Source organism: Silene latifolia, chromosome 6, assembly GCF_048544455.1.
Source record: "Silene latifolia isolate original U9 population chromosome 6, ASM4854445v1, whole genome shotgun sequence".
Taxonomy (NCBI): domain Eukaryota; kingdom Viridiplantae; phylum Streptophyta; class Magnoliopsida; order Caryophyllales; family Caryophyllaceae; genus Silene; species Silene latifolia.
In genome coordinates, this window is record NC_133531.1 from 81,618,251 (window position 1) to 81,631,453 (window position 13,203).

The 13,203-nt window shown below is 35.1% G+C and overlaps 2 protein-coding genes across 2 annotated transcripts; both read left to right on the forward strand.

The window, feature by feature from the left end:
• The first annotated feature begins 4,289 nt into the window (after positions 1-4,289).
• LOC141588280 (protein FAR1-RELATED SEQUENCE 12-like) lies at positions 4,290-6,320 on the forward strand. The gene is made up of 2 exons (XM_074409728.1): positions 4,290-4,323; positions 5,839-6,320. The coding sequence occupies exons 1-2, from the start codon at positions 4,290-4,292 to the stop codon at positions 6,318-6,320; spliced, it is 516 nt and encodes a 171-aa protein (XP_074265829.1).
• Positions 6,321-7,277: 957 nt separating this feature from the next.
• On the forward strand, positions 7,278-10,099 carry LOC141588281 (protein FAR-RED IMPAIRED RESPONSE 1-like). The gene is made up of 3 exons (XM_074409729.1): positions 7,278-8,400; positions 8,825-9,423; positions 10,091-10,099. Exons 1-3 carry the CDS (start codon positions 7,278-7,280, stop codon positions 10,097-10,099), a joined length of 1,731 nt encoding a protein of 576 aa, XP_074265830.1.
• The last annotated feature ends 3,104 nt before the right edge of the window (positions 10,100-13,203 follow it).

The window sequence follows — 13,203 nt, forward strand, 5'->3', positions numbered from 1 at the left end:
GTGAGGAGGTGAGGGTGGCTGTGTTGTTGTTGTTGTTGTCGTGGAGTTGTTGCGGTGGAGGGAGGAGGGAAGGCCGGCGGGTGGAGGTCGAAGGGTAGAGGGGCGGCGGGTGGAGGTCGAAGGGTAGAGGGGCGGCTGAAATGGTGGAGGTCGAAGGGTAGATCTGAGACGAGGAGGGTGGTTTTTTTTTTTCAGTTTGGTTTTTTTTTTTTTCAGTTTGGTTTTTTTTTTCAGTTTGGGTTTTTTTTTTTAGAGAGGGTGGGAAGAAAATGAGAGAGAAAGAGTGAATGTGAGAAATGAGAGAGGATGAGTGAATGAGGAAGTGAGTTGGGAGATTAGAATGTTGGAAGAGTTGTACAAAATTAGGTAGAGTTATACACAATTAGGGAAGGAGATTAGGGAGGGAGAATTGTGACCCTTCAATGAGATGTAATCTCATCCCTCCATCCCTTCCATCCAAGGGCTCTTATAAGGACTTAGGGCCTTATATGGTATGAAGGCCTTATAAGAACCCTTCTCTCACTCTCTCTCTCTCTCTCTCTCTCTCTCTCTCTCTCTCTCTCTCTCTCTATATATATATATATATATATATATATATATATATATATATATATATATATATATATATATATATATATATATATATATATATATATAGAAGAAGGATCAAGTGAGTCCACCTTAAGTCATTAAGTCCATAAGTCCCATTTAGAGCCCTTAGATTGTGAGGATGAATGGCTAAGATTACAACAAAAAGCAACTTATAACATTATAATAATATGTAGACTAATTACCTCTCTCCTTAGGGTCGTTAGACTTACTTGTTCCATTCGCATGTATGTTCCTCCATCAGTCACTTGCACGTTATTCAACTTCCCTCCACTATCTCATACAACCTCCTCATAATTTCAAAAAACCGTCCTTCCTTATTCCTGTCTTTCATCTCACATTTCTTTTCTACATATCCTCTTCCTTACCAAATACAACAAATCCATTTTCTTCTCTATATTTTATCGCATTCAAACCCTTGTAGTTCCTATCTTTGTTTCTTTACCTCACTTTGAAGGTAATTCATTGATCATCCTTTATTCTTTTCTTTGTTGTAATTTTTTAATTTTGCAAATTATCCTTGAGTCGTAATTGTTATATTGGGGTTATTTCATTTTTGTATTTTGTTATTTATGAGTTTATGATTTTTTTGCGTGTTTCAATTTATGTGATTTTTATTATATTTTATTATCCATAAACATTTTAATTCATTAGCATGTTTGAATTTAATTCTAAGTGGGTAGTGTAAATATTATAGTCTTTGAATTTTTAATTAAATTGATAGTGTAAATCTAAACTGATGGGTAGTGTCAATGTATTTGTTAGGGTTTTAATCGAGAGTGTTTTGGGGATTGTAAATGTGATGTAATTGGGACTGTGAATGTGAGGACAGGCCAAGTGTAAATGTGAACCAAAAAAAGCGTAAATGTGAACAAATAGAAAGTGTAAATTTGAATATAGGAGAAGTTTAAATGTGAATAAATAAAGTGTAAATCTGACTCAAATGGAAGTGTAAATGTGAAGATATTCAAAGTGTAAATGTGAGGATAGAGTAAGTGTAAATGTGAACACTAAAACTGTAAATCTGACTAAAATAGAAGTGTAGATGTGAAGATAATGGAAGTGTAAATGTGAGTGTAGGAGAAGTGTAAATGTGAACAAATAAAGCGTAAATGTGAAGATACTGGAAGTGTAAATGTGAGAATAGGAGAAGTGTAAATGTGATCAAATAAAGTGTAAATCTGTCTAAATTGGAAGTGTAAATGTGAAGATAATGGAAGTGTAAATGTGAGGGTACGAGAATTGTAAATGTGAACAAATAAAGGGTAAATCTGACTAAATTGGAAGTGTAAATGTGAAGATACTGGAAGTGTAAATGTGAACAAATAAATTATAAATCTGACTAAAATGGAAGTGTAATTGTGAAGATACTGGAAGTGTAAATGTGAGGATAGAGTAAGTGTAAATGTGAACTGTAAAACTGTAAATCTGACTAAATTGGAAGTGTAAATGTGAAGATAATGGAAGTGTAAATGTGAGTGTAGGAGAAGTGTAAATGCGAACAAATAAAGGGTAAATATGACTAAATTGGAAGTGTAAATGTGAAGATAATGGAAGTGTAAATGTGAGTGTAGGAGAAGTGTAAATGTGAACAAATAAAGGGTAAATCTGAGTAATTTGGAAGTGTAAATGTGAAGATACTGGAAGTGTAAATGTGAGGATAGGAGAAGTGTAAATGTGAACAAATAAAGGGTAAATCTGAGTAATTTGGAAGTGTAAATGTGAAGATACTGGAAGTGTAAATGTGAGGATATAGGAGAAGTGTAAATGTGAACAAAAAAGTGTAAATCTGACTAAATTGGATGTGTAAATGTGAAGATACTGGAAGTGTAAATGTGAGGATAGAGTAAGTGTAAACGTGAACAAAAAAGTGTAAATCTGACTAAATTGGATGTGTAAATGTGAAGATACTGGAAGTGTAAATGTGAGGATAGAGTAAGTGTAAATGTAAATGTGTAGACTGTTATAGGTTGACTGAGATTGTGCATTTCTTAGGTACTTTTTTTTCCTGATTCAGATGGTATCTGATGGAGAAGTACCTGAAAGCGAAGAACAACCACAAGTTACCCCTACTGTTTCCGTTAAGTGTCGCCCCAACATGCTTCACAAGCTTATTAGTAAGCTTAACATTGCCCAACGAGCCGCTGTACAGAGGATTGGATTTGGAGGGCTGCTTCATCTTAAACTCAGAACTTTCCCGCTTTCACATGTTCCTGAATTTCTTGAGGGTTTCAGCGATGGTTCTTATGTTTTCAGGGCGTCGGAGTTGAAGGAGTTTATGGTTACTAAGTATGATGTCTATGACTGTTTCATGTTACCTGTTGGTGAGAGAGAGATGGAAATAGTACCTACTGGACATATGCCTGGTGCTAAAGATGAAAAATATGTGCGCATAAAACAACTGTGGCGCAAAAAGTTCAAAGTGAAATCAAATTCTGATTCTATTCCTTTAGGAGACGTCTTCAATTACATTGAGTCGGAGCAATTCAAAGATGGAGGTGATGAATTCTGCCGCCTATTTGTGCTTCTTAGCATTTCATCATTCCTTGCGCCGACATTGAACAACGGCATTGAAATCAAACTTTTGAAAGTGGTTGAAGATGTGAGTGCCATACCGGAGTATGACTGGTGCTCGTATGTATTAGAATGTTTAGCTAATGTTGCAGCCGAGGCTCGCAACGTGCAGTCACATCTGCTTGGTTGTATTCCTTTTCTTATGATTACTTATTTTAAGCGGTATGATTACCGTGGTATGAGTTGCCCGGATGGCCTTCCACTTATTTAGCATTGGGATCTGAAAACTCTATCGAAGAGGTTAAAGGATGAGCTGGACGTGGGTCCATTGGGTCGACTAACTTTGTCGAAGGTGAAGTACCCGCGATGTCAAAACAAGACCCCTGATGAGAAGGACACTGGTAATACGATGTTGGCTATAGCTGGCGCGCCCAAGGCGCCATTGGCAAGCCCTACGCCTCTTCTGATTTCAACGTCGGGTACATCACCCGATAAGAAGTTTATTCAGATTGAACTCCCCCCCGGTGTTGAAGATGATGATGAGTTGAAAGCTAGGGCTGTAGATGTAAGATTTATGTTATGAATGTTTAATTAATCGCATATTTTTTTTAATATATATATATATAGTGTTAAGTTCTAATAAGTCCTTCATAATATTTGAGTCCCTAAGTCTTTATTAGAGCCATAGGATCCTCTAAATGAACCGTCTGGATGAAGTTTGTAATATAGGGTCTTTAGGCGTTGGAAAAAAAAAAGGAAAATAGGATTAGCATGAGAGAGGGAGTTGTGTCAGGGGACAAAGCTATTACCCACTGTTTATTGTCAACATGCATGTACTTTCTATAACACTTCCTCAACACAATATCAGCAACAACCACCAAATTAAAAATGCACAAAAAAAAACATCAAATTTCTTCCTCTCTTTCATGGCGATAACATCCCAAAAACCGCCCTTCAACTAAATTTAAAATCCCGTTTCAACAAGAACAACAATTTGCCAACAAGAACAACAATTTCATATCTCCTGATAATCTTACATGGTCATAATTTGTAGCAAATAAAGTTATTTGTTTTGATCCTACCATTTTCAGCATATCAAAGGTACACGAAGATGTTGAGTCAAGAACAACAACAAGCCTGATAAAGTGCGTACTCCAACATCAACAATGGCTGACATGCAAGTTGTAACAGTGATCGATGGTAATTATTAACATTTAATAATTTTTTATCTGTTTATGTTTTAAAAATCTAAACTCTCTATATTAAAAATGAAATACTTTAAAACAATGAACATACATATGAACAAGTTTTGTAGAGCAAATTTTGTAGAGTGTAGAGCAAGTTTTGTAACCTAATTCATGTACAGTGTAACATTCTTGACATCAATGTGTATTGTTTGTATTTTGTTGGATTGTTTGTATTTTGGTAATAGGTTTAAATTTGACTTTAGGTTCAAATATTACATTTTTTCCCGCTGAAATTTACGTATCAACACGTGAGTTTGAAAATACGCTTTTTGTTACTTGAAATTAAACATATTTCAGTTAAAATTACAGTTTCTGAAATTAGAGTTACATAATGGAAAAGTTAAAAATATTCTATTGCAGAAATGGATAAGTTACACTTTAATTTACTGAAGTTACAATTTTCTTGATTAAAGTTACACTTATTTGGGTGAGTGCTTGAGGTAGTCTTTGGCTCTCTATTTATGACACCAATCTATGGAATTACACTTTTATTATCTAACATTACACTTTTGTTAATTACAGTTATACTTATTTGGAATTACGCTTTTGTCTGTTAGAATTACACTTTGATCTATTAAAATTATACTCCCTCCCATCCAAACCAAAGGTAACACTTACCTTATTCGGACCATCCAAACCAAACTACCCATTCCTTATTTGGTAAAAAACATGACTAAAGACCCCTCATACACCCTTATTATTTACAGAAAATGCCATCATATTTGTGGCCCTCCTTTAATTAAGCTACAAGTGGTCCTACTTTAATTCCAATATTACCCTTACTTTTTCTCTATTTTCTTAAAACTTGTGCTCCCTCCCATGTTACCTTTGGTTTGGATGGGAGGGAGTACTTATTTATATTGTGCTGAAATTACAATTTTTATTGTTAAAATTTGTTCTATTAAAATTACACTTATTTATATTGAAATTACACTTTTGATTGTTAAAATTACCATTTTGATTGTTAGAATTACACTTTTTTATATTGCAGTCACACATATTTATATAGTCTTTGAAATTTCAGATTTTATGTTACGATTACACTTACGTATATCATTCGATTCAAACTCAAATGCAATCGAACCGATTATCAGAAAATCATTATCCTTTATAACTGTAGGGTGTGTCATGTAGTTAGCCTTTTACTACAATTACACTTATTTGGAATTACAGTTTTTCCTGTTAGAATTACACTTTGTTCTATTAAAATTACACTTATTTATATTGTGCTAAAATTACACTTTTGATTTTTAGAATTACAACATTGTCGACTAGAATTACACTCTTATTCACTGAAGTTACACTTTTGTTTGTTAAAGTTACCCCTAATGTTTAACTTACACTTTAGGTCTGGATGACAGTTGTACTTTTTGTTGTCTTCTGTTTAAATTACAATTTTCTTTATTAAAATTACATATTTGTTGTCTAAGATGAAGCTTGTGGAGAATATTGTTTCAACCATTGACAGATACTGCTCAGGACAATAGCAAAAGAAAGCCAAATGAGGAGGAATTTTGCAGGGTAGTGGAAGAAAAGTTTACACCATATATTGGGCAGGAATTTTTGGAAATCGAGGAAGCAGTAACATTCTATAAGATCTATGCAATTGCTTGTGGTTTCGATGTACGGAAATACACGACCAAAAGATGGTGTGACGGGGAAATCAAGTCAAAGCTGTTGGTTTGCAACCGAGAAGGGTTCAAATATAAAAAAGAAATAGAGAGAAGTGGGCGGCAGGATGGGGTGCGAAAGCACAAAGTCAGGCGCGTGGGATGCAAAGCGAGGATTCGACTATTTCTGAAGAATGGGGGGTTATTCATTGATCGCTTTCATGCAGGACACAACCATGAGCTCATATCAGCCAGGGATAGAAAGTTTCAGAAGTTGTCATGCAACTTAACAGATTACCACAAAATGATTATCCTTTATAATTATAGGGTGAGTGCTTGAGGTAGTCTTTGGCTCTCTATTTATGACGCCAATCTATGGAATTACACTTTTATTATCTAACATTACACTTTTGTTAATTACAGTTATACTTATTTGGAATTACGCTTTTGTCTGTTAGAATTACACTTTGTTCTATTAAAATTACACTTATTTATATTGTCTTTGAAATTACGTTTTTATTGTTAAAATTACACTTTTGATCGTTAGAATTACACTTTTTTATATTGCAGTCACACATATTTATATAGTCTTTGAAATTTCAGTTTTTATGTTACGATTACACTTACGTATATCATTCATTTACAGCTCAAATACAAATCGAACCGATTAATGTAAAATCATTATCCTTTATAATTGTAGGGTGTGTCATCTAGTTAGCCTTTTATTACAAATACACTTATTTGCAATTACACTTTTGCCTGTTAGAATTACACTTTGTTCTATTAAAATTACACTTATTTATCTTGTGCTGAAATTACACTTTTGATTGTTAAAATTACCATTTTGATTGTTAGAATTACACTTTTTTTATATTGCAGTCACACATATTTATATAGTGCTGAAATTTCAGTTTTTATGTTACAGTTACACTTACGTATATCATTCATTTACAGCTCAAATACAACTGAACTGATTATCAAAAAATCATTATCCTTTATAATTGTAGGGTGTGTCATGTAGTTAGCCTTTTATTACAATTACACTTATTTGGAATTACACTTTTTCCTGTTAGAATTACACTTTGTTCTATTAAAATTACACTTATTTATATTGTGCTGAAATTACACTTTTGATTTTTAGAATTACACCTTTGACAGTTAGAATTACACTTTTTTATATAACGCTTTTTAAAATTACACTTATTTGGGGCATCATAAAGATGTTTCCTATCTTTGATGCCTTAAAGTATACCATTCATTTACAAATTTCAAGATAGGAGCAACGAAGACATACAAAATGTTGAAAGAACACGTCAATGGTTTTGAGAACATTGGAGCTAGCCTAAATGATTTTAAGAACTTTCACAGAAATGTGAAATGTTACATTCATGAACGGGATGGCCAATTGTTCATAGATCACTTTAAGGAAATGGCTGTAAATAAGGAAGGGTTCTTCTTTGACTATGATGTTGACTCTGACGGTAGCTTGAGTAGAGCTATTTGGGGATTTGAAGATCTTTGCAAGAAGGAATTACTCGCTTTTGGGGATTGTGTGTCATTCGATCCAACGTATACAACCAACAAGTATGATATGGCCTTCACACCGTTCACCGGGGTGGATAACCATAAGCGGTCTGTCACATTCTGTGCAGCCCTTGTCGCACATGAGGACGCTGATTCCTTTCAGTGGGTTTTGAAACGTTTCCTGGTGGCAATGGGTGGAAAGGAGCCTAATTATATTATTACCGATCAGGATCCAGGCATTTTGAAAGCGGTGCCACTTGTGTTCAAGAAAGCGAGGCACCGATTTTGCATGTGGCATATCATGAACAAAGTGCCTACTAAGTATGGGGTGACAAGAGAAGATTATATTGTATTTATAAGGAAAATAAATACCATTATATGGGATGAGGACATTGAAGCTGCAGAATTCGATGTCAGATGGGAAGAGATAGGCGAAGAACATGGACTCAATAACATTGACTGGTTTAAGGAAATGTTCTCGAAAAGGAACCAGTGGGTAATGGCACATTGCAGGGACCTAGAGATGGGAGCTGTTATGAGGACGACCCAAAGATCAGAGAGTGAAAATAGTTTTTTTAAAAGATTTGAGGGCAAATCAGATACATTGCTTGAGTTTTTGCTGCGTTTTAAGAGTGCTATGGACCAACAACGGCATACGCATAAGAAGCTTGACAACGAAGACAAGCACACTTCTCCTAAATTGGAGACGCATTTGGCTCTTGAGGCTGACGCTGCAAAGGTGTACACTCATAAAGTTTTTAAGGAGTTCCAAGAGGAGGCCAAGTATTCGATTGATACATGTAAGAGTAGAGGTTTTGCCGAAATCGACTCTTTAGAGGTGACTACTGTAAGAGATGCAAGCAGGGACAGGAATTACGATGTTACGTACTGCCCAGGTAAAAGCCTTGAGTACTGAAGTTCTGATCTTTTTCCTGGTTGAAGTTACATTATAGTGATACTTAGTAAGTTTAAAAGTGTAATTCTAGATAAAAAAATAAACACCTTATGGAAAGAAAGTATAACTTCAACGAGACTATGTAAATAAGTGAAACTGTAATATTAAAAAGTGTAATTCTAGCAGACAAAAGTATAATGTTAACAATCAAAAGTGTAATTGAAGTACTATATAAATAAGTGTAACTGTAATGGTAAAAAGTATAATTCTAACAACAAAAAGTGTAATTTTAGTAATGAAAAGTGTTACACTAACTCTTACTTGAAATTACACATTTTCCTATTGTAATTATGAAATTTATAGCTGTGACTATCTAACAATTTACTATATATTGGTGAACTAGTTACGTGTAAAGCAAGTTGCAGTGTACGCAGAATGCTTGAAAGGAAGGGAATTGCAATGCAGGCATATAATATGGATTTACTCATCTAACGGAGTGAAGACTATACCGGATGAGTATGTTGTGAACAGATGGTGTAAAGATGCACTCCGGTCAAAATCCTTCAATTGTAATGGTGATCCAGCCGAAGCGATTGATATAATAGATTCCAAGCAGATTTCCATGTCAAAAATGTGGTCCGAAGTACACCAGACAGTTGGGATACTGATGGGAAGAAGCAAGGAAGTAGTTGACAGCTTTTCGTCTCTCATAAAAGATTTTAAGGACAAACTGGCACCATTAGGTTCACAAATGAGTAAAGAACAGCAAATGGTTGCGCTTATTGGCTGTTCTACTACTCAGGAAGTAACTATATTTCCACCAAAGAAATCGAAAAATAAGGGAAGTGGAAAGAGACTCTTGTCGAGTAAGACTAAAGCAATAGCCTTGGCGATGAAGCCGAAGCGCATGTGTAAAAATTGCAAGCAATTAGCGAATCACGACAAGAGGAATTGTCCTAACCCTTTTGCACAACACCCACCTACTCCACCAGCATCTGGGGCATCATTTGGGGAAGAATCAGAAGTAGAAGAAGAAGAAGAAGAAGAAGAAGAAGAAGAAGAAGAAGAAGAAGAAGAAGAAGAAGAAGAAGAAGAAGAAGAAGAAGAAGAAGAAGAAGAAGAAGAAGAAGAAGAAGAAGAAGAAGAAGAAGAAGAAGAAGAAGAAGAAGAAGAAGAAGAAGAAGAAGAAGAAGAAGAGTAAGAGCCCAAATAATTCTGATGTATAATTGAGCAACCATGAGGTCCTTTTGGCTAATTTATTTTGTAATTCCCCTGGACAAGCTTTTGGTTGTATAATTATTCACCAGTTATAACATTTCGTACTTAAAGTTACACTTTGTGTGATCAGAGTTACACTTTTTTTTATTAGAATTACACTTTATCTGGTCAGAATAACAATTATTTTGAAGTACCATTTTATCTTTGTTAAAGTCATAATTTTGGTGACTTATATTGTAATTCAACTATAATTGCTTTTGGTTGGATAATTACACTGTGTGTTCACACTTAAAGTTTATTTGATTAGAATTACACTTTGTGTGATCAGAATTACACTTTTGTTGATTAGAATTACACTTTATCTGATCAGAATAACAATTAATTTGAAGTACCATTTTATCTTTGTTAAAGTCCTAATTTTGGTGACTTATATTGTAATTCAACTGGAATTGCTTTTCGTTGGAAAATTACAGTTTATTTGATTAGAAATACACTTTATCAGTGCTTCAGAATGACAATTACTTTGAAGTAACATCTTATCTTCATTAAAGGCAGAAAACGCCAAAATAAGTACAAAGTTCAAAGTCAGAAAATGATCCTACTTACATTGTTACACCTAATTAACTGTCACATGATGCTAGCTATCAACAAGATAATTTCATACAGAGCATCATTCAAAATTAGATTGTCAAACTAACACTTGTTATTTTTTTTTGCCACCCTTGTTCATCCTACGCTTGCTTTGCACGTCTTGGAATAATTTGTCTTTGCTAACAGTAAAGGTCTCCACCTTCTTTTGAACAGCAGGTCGTATCATGTTCATGTCAGCTAGTACAAGTGTTACAACTAGCTGTATCACCAAATAACGCCTTGCAACCTTCCTTTCCATGTCCGGATGCTCAAATGAAACACCCTCGTACAATAGCATCGCCATCATGGTGAAAGACCGGACTACGGAATGTTGAGAACACTTGAGACACCACTAAACGGTATCGGCGGATCAGTAAAATTGACAATCTCTTTTCCTTTGTCAAATTTTCTTGAGTCCAAGTAGTCGCTCATTAAACTTCCCTGAAAATATTTGAACGTACATTAAAAAGATTATTATATTAACAGGTTTTAGATGGCAAGATTGGGAGGAAAACGTACAATTAAACGAGTCGCCTTTCCCATGAGTGATCTGTCCAAATCTGCATGCCGCTGGTGGTCAAGCAAGTCAATGGTCCGTGCTCTGGAGTTGATACATACACATGCCCAATGGTCGCCGATGTTGAATGGGACAAAGAGTAAATCTGTATTCATGTCGTGATTCGACATCGTCGACGATGAAGGTGTCCCACAAGTTGAACAGTTTATCAACCAGGTTCTCTACTTTTGTGTGCCTATGCCTGTTTGCTCAAAAGTACCCAACAATACAAGCAACGTCTCCTAAACAAGCAAACAGTGACAATTAACTATAAGTAATAGCTTTAAGTGAAAGTATAAATCTAATAAGAAAAAGTGACTGATTATAAAGCGTAACTGTATCACAAAAGTTGAATGACTAAAGCACGTATAAATAAAACTATATAAGAGTAACTTTAATTACCATGTGCCTGATACCGAGAAATGCCATCCTTGCCTGTTTACCGTATTCCTCCTTCTCTAACTGGTTCAGCAATATCGACCAACACTCGATCACATTCCACGTCATTGGTCTATCGGGGTCAGACATTAGGTCCTTCCATTGTGTAGCCGAGCGTGCCTAGTGTACCAAACTAATTGCTCACCGCGAACGTAATAACATAAAACAAAAGCGAGTGAAAAATTGACATGAGTGAAAAATTGACATTTTCAGATAGCGTCATTTTGAGAGGTGAAATTCATGAAAAAACAGACCCATCGTCGAAAATTTTGGACATCCAAATTTTGGACATCCACCCAATCGGCCCACAAAATATCCTTTATCAAACTTTGGTTGTAACTTCAACCACACTATATAAATAAGTATAACAGTAATATTAAAAAGTATAATTCTATTACACAAAAGTATAATTTTAACAATCAAAAGTGTAATTTCAGCACAATATAAAAAAGTGTAATTCTAACGGTAAAAAGTGTAATTCTATTAACAGAAACTGTAATTCTAACAACAGAAAGTGTAATTTTAAAAATCAAAGGTGTAATTTTAACAATTAAATCAAAACTAGGTGAAATTCACGAAAACTGACCCATCATCGAAATTTTGGTCATCCACCAAGCAGTAGTCAGCAACGTGCTTTCTGAACGTTTTAATATCCTTTATAAAACTTTGGTTGTTCTTGAGCAGCTTGGACACCACTTGAGTCTTGCCACCACCACTACGCCAATCAAGTGAACAGCCCAACCCATCCCCCTTCCCACGAGGGTGGCTCTTTACTACAGAGATAGTTTTTGGCCGAAGGTGGTCGCATACTAACAGCGTAACTACGGGCAGGCTCTTCAAAGATCTCAAGCATCGACATGCTTTCGCTTCTAGCCCCAATATCAAAGAATCGTTTTTCTCTTATTGGCATCCAAGTTGATAGTCGGTGGATGAGAAGCAACCTCTTTGAAAGCATCAACACGGCGTAATACATCTTCCCTTTCCTTGTTAATGTCACATAGGACAAGGGTTGCCTTAATCTCAAAGACGAAACAGTTCATATTCACGGTCTTCCCAAGGCCACATTCAAACAGTTCCCAAAATAAAACATCATTGTAAGCATCATATAAACACCACAGTCATTTCTCGAATAACCAACTTTTTGCCAACTGAATTGAATGTTAACAAGCTTAAAATCAGCGACCTTTGAGCCTTTAGACAGACCTTTACTCACCAAATACTTCCCCATTAACGCAACCTGATATATGCATATACATGTGTGTGTGTGTGTGTGTGTGTGTGTGTGTGTGTTAGGTAGACAGTTCTTTAGAAAAAAATGAATTCTCAAAATTGAGTACTTTATAGCAAAATTACCGTAATAAGTGCAATCCCACCATAAGGCAGCTTTTCTAAGTCTTCATCATACTTACGGTTGTCAAGGTACTCAATTTGCTCGGTTAAGAAGTTAATGCACACACAGCTGTAATGATCACCATCACCAGATAATACAGGGAGAAAGATCTGAACATATATATGTAATGTTTAGCGAAACATTGTGCAGAATAATGCTACACATGCCCTATCTTGAAATATGAAGAACTCACCATATCTGAGTCAAGCTGAAATGGTGAAGAACTCACCATATCAGCCCAACTGTCCCAGCCACCGAAAACATCTTCATCTTTATTCAACACTTTTCCTTTCTTCTTGTCCTTCCAAATATACCGCGCCCAGTCCAAATGTTGCGATAAGAAAGATGATGTTGTCAGAAAAGGTTGATAAATACCAAAAGTGTAATTCTAACAACCAAAAGTGCAATTTTAATGACATTAGTAGCTATATAACTGTAATGATAAAAAGTGTAATTCTAAGCACAAAAAGTGTAATTCTAACAACCAAAAGTGTAATTTCAGCAATATATAACTGTGATGATGAGAAGTGTAATTCTAACAACAAAAAGTGTAATTTTAACAACCAAAAGTG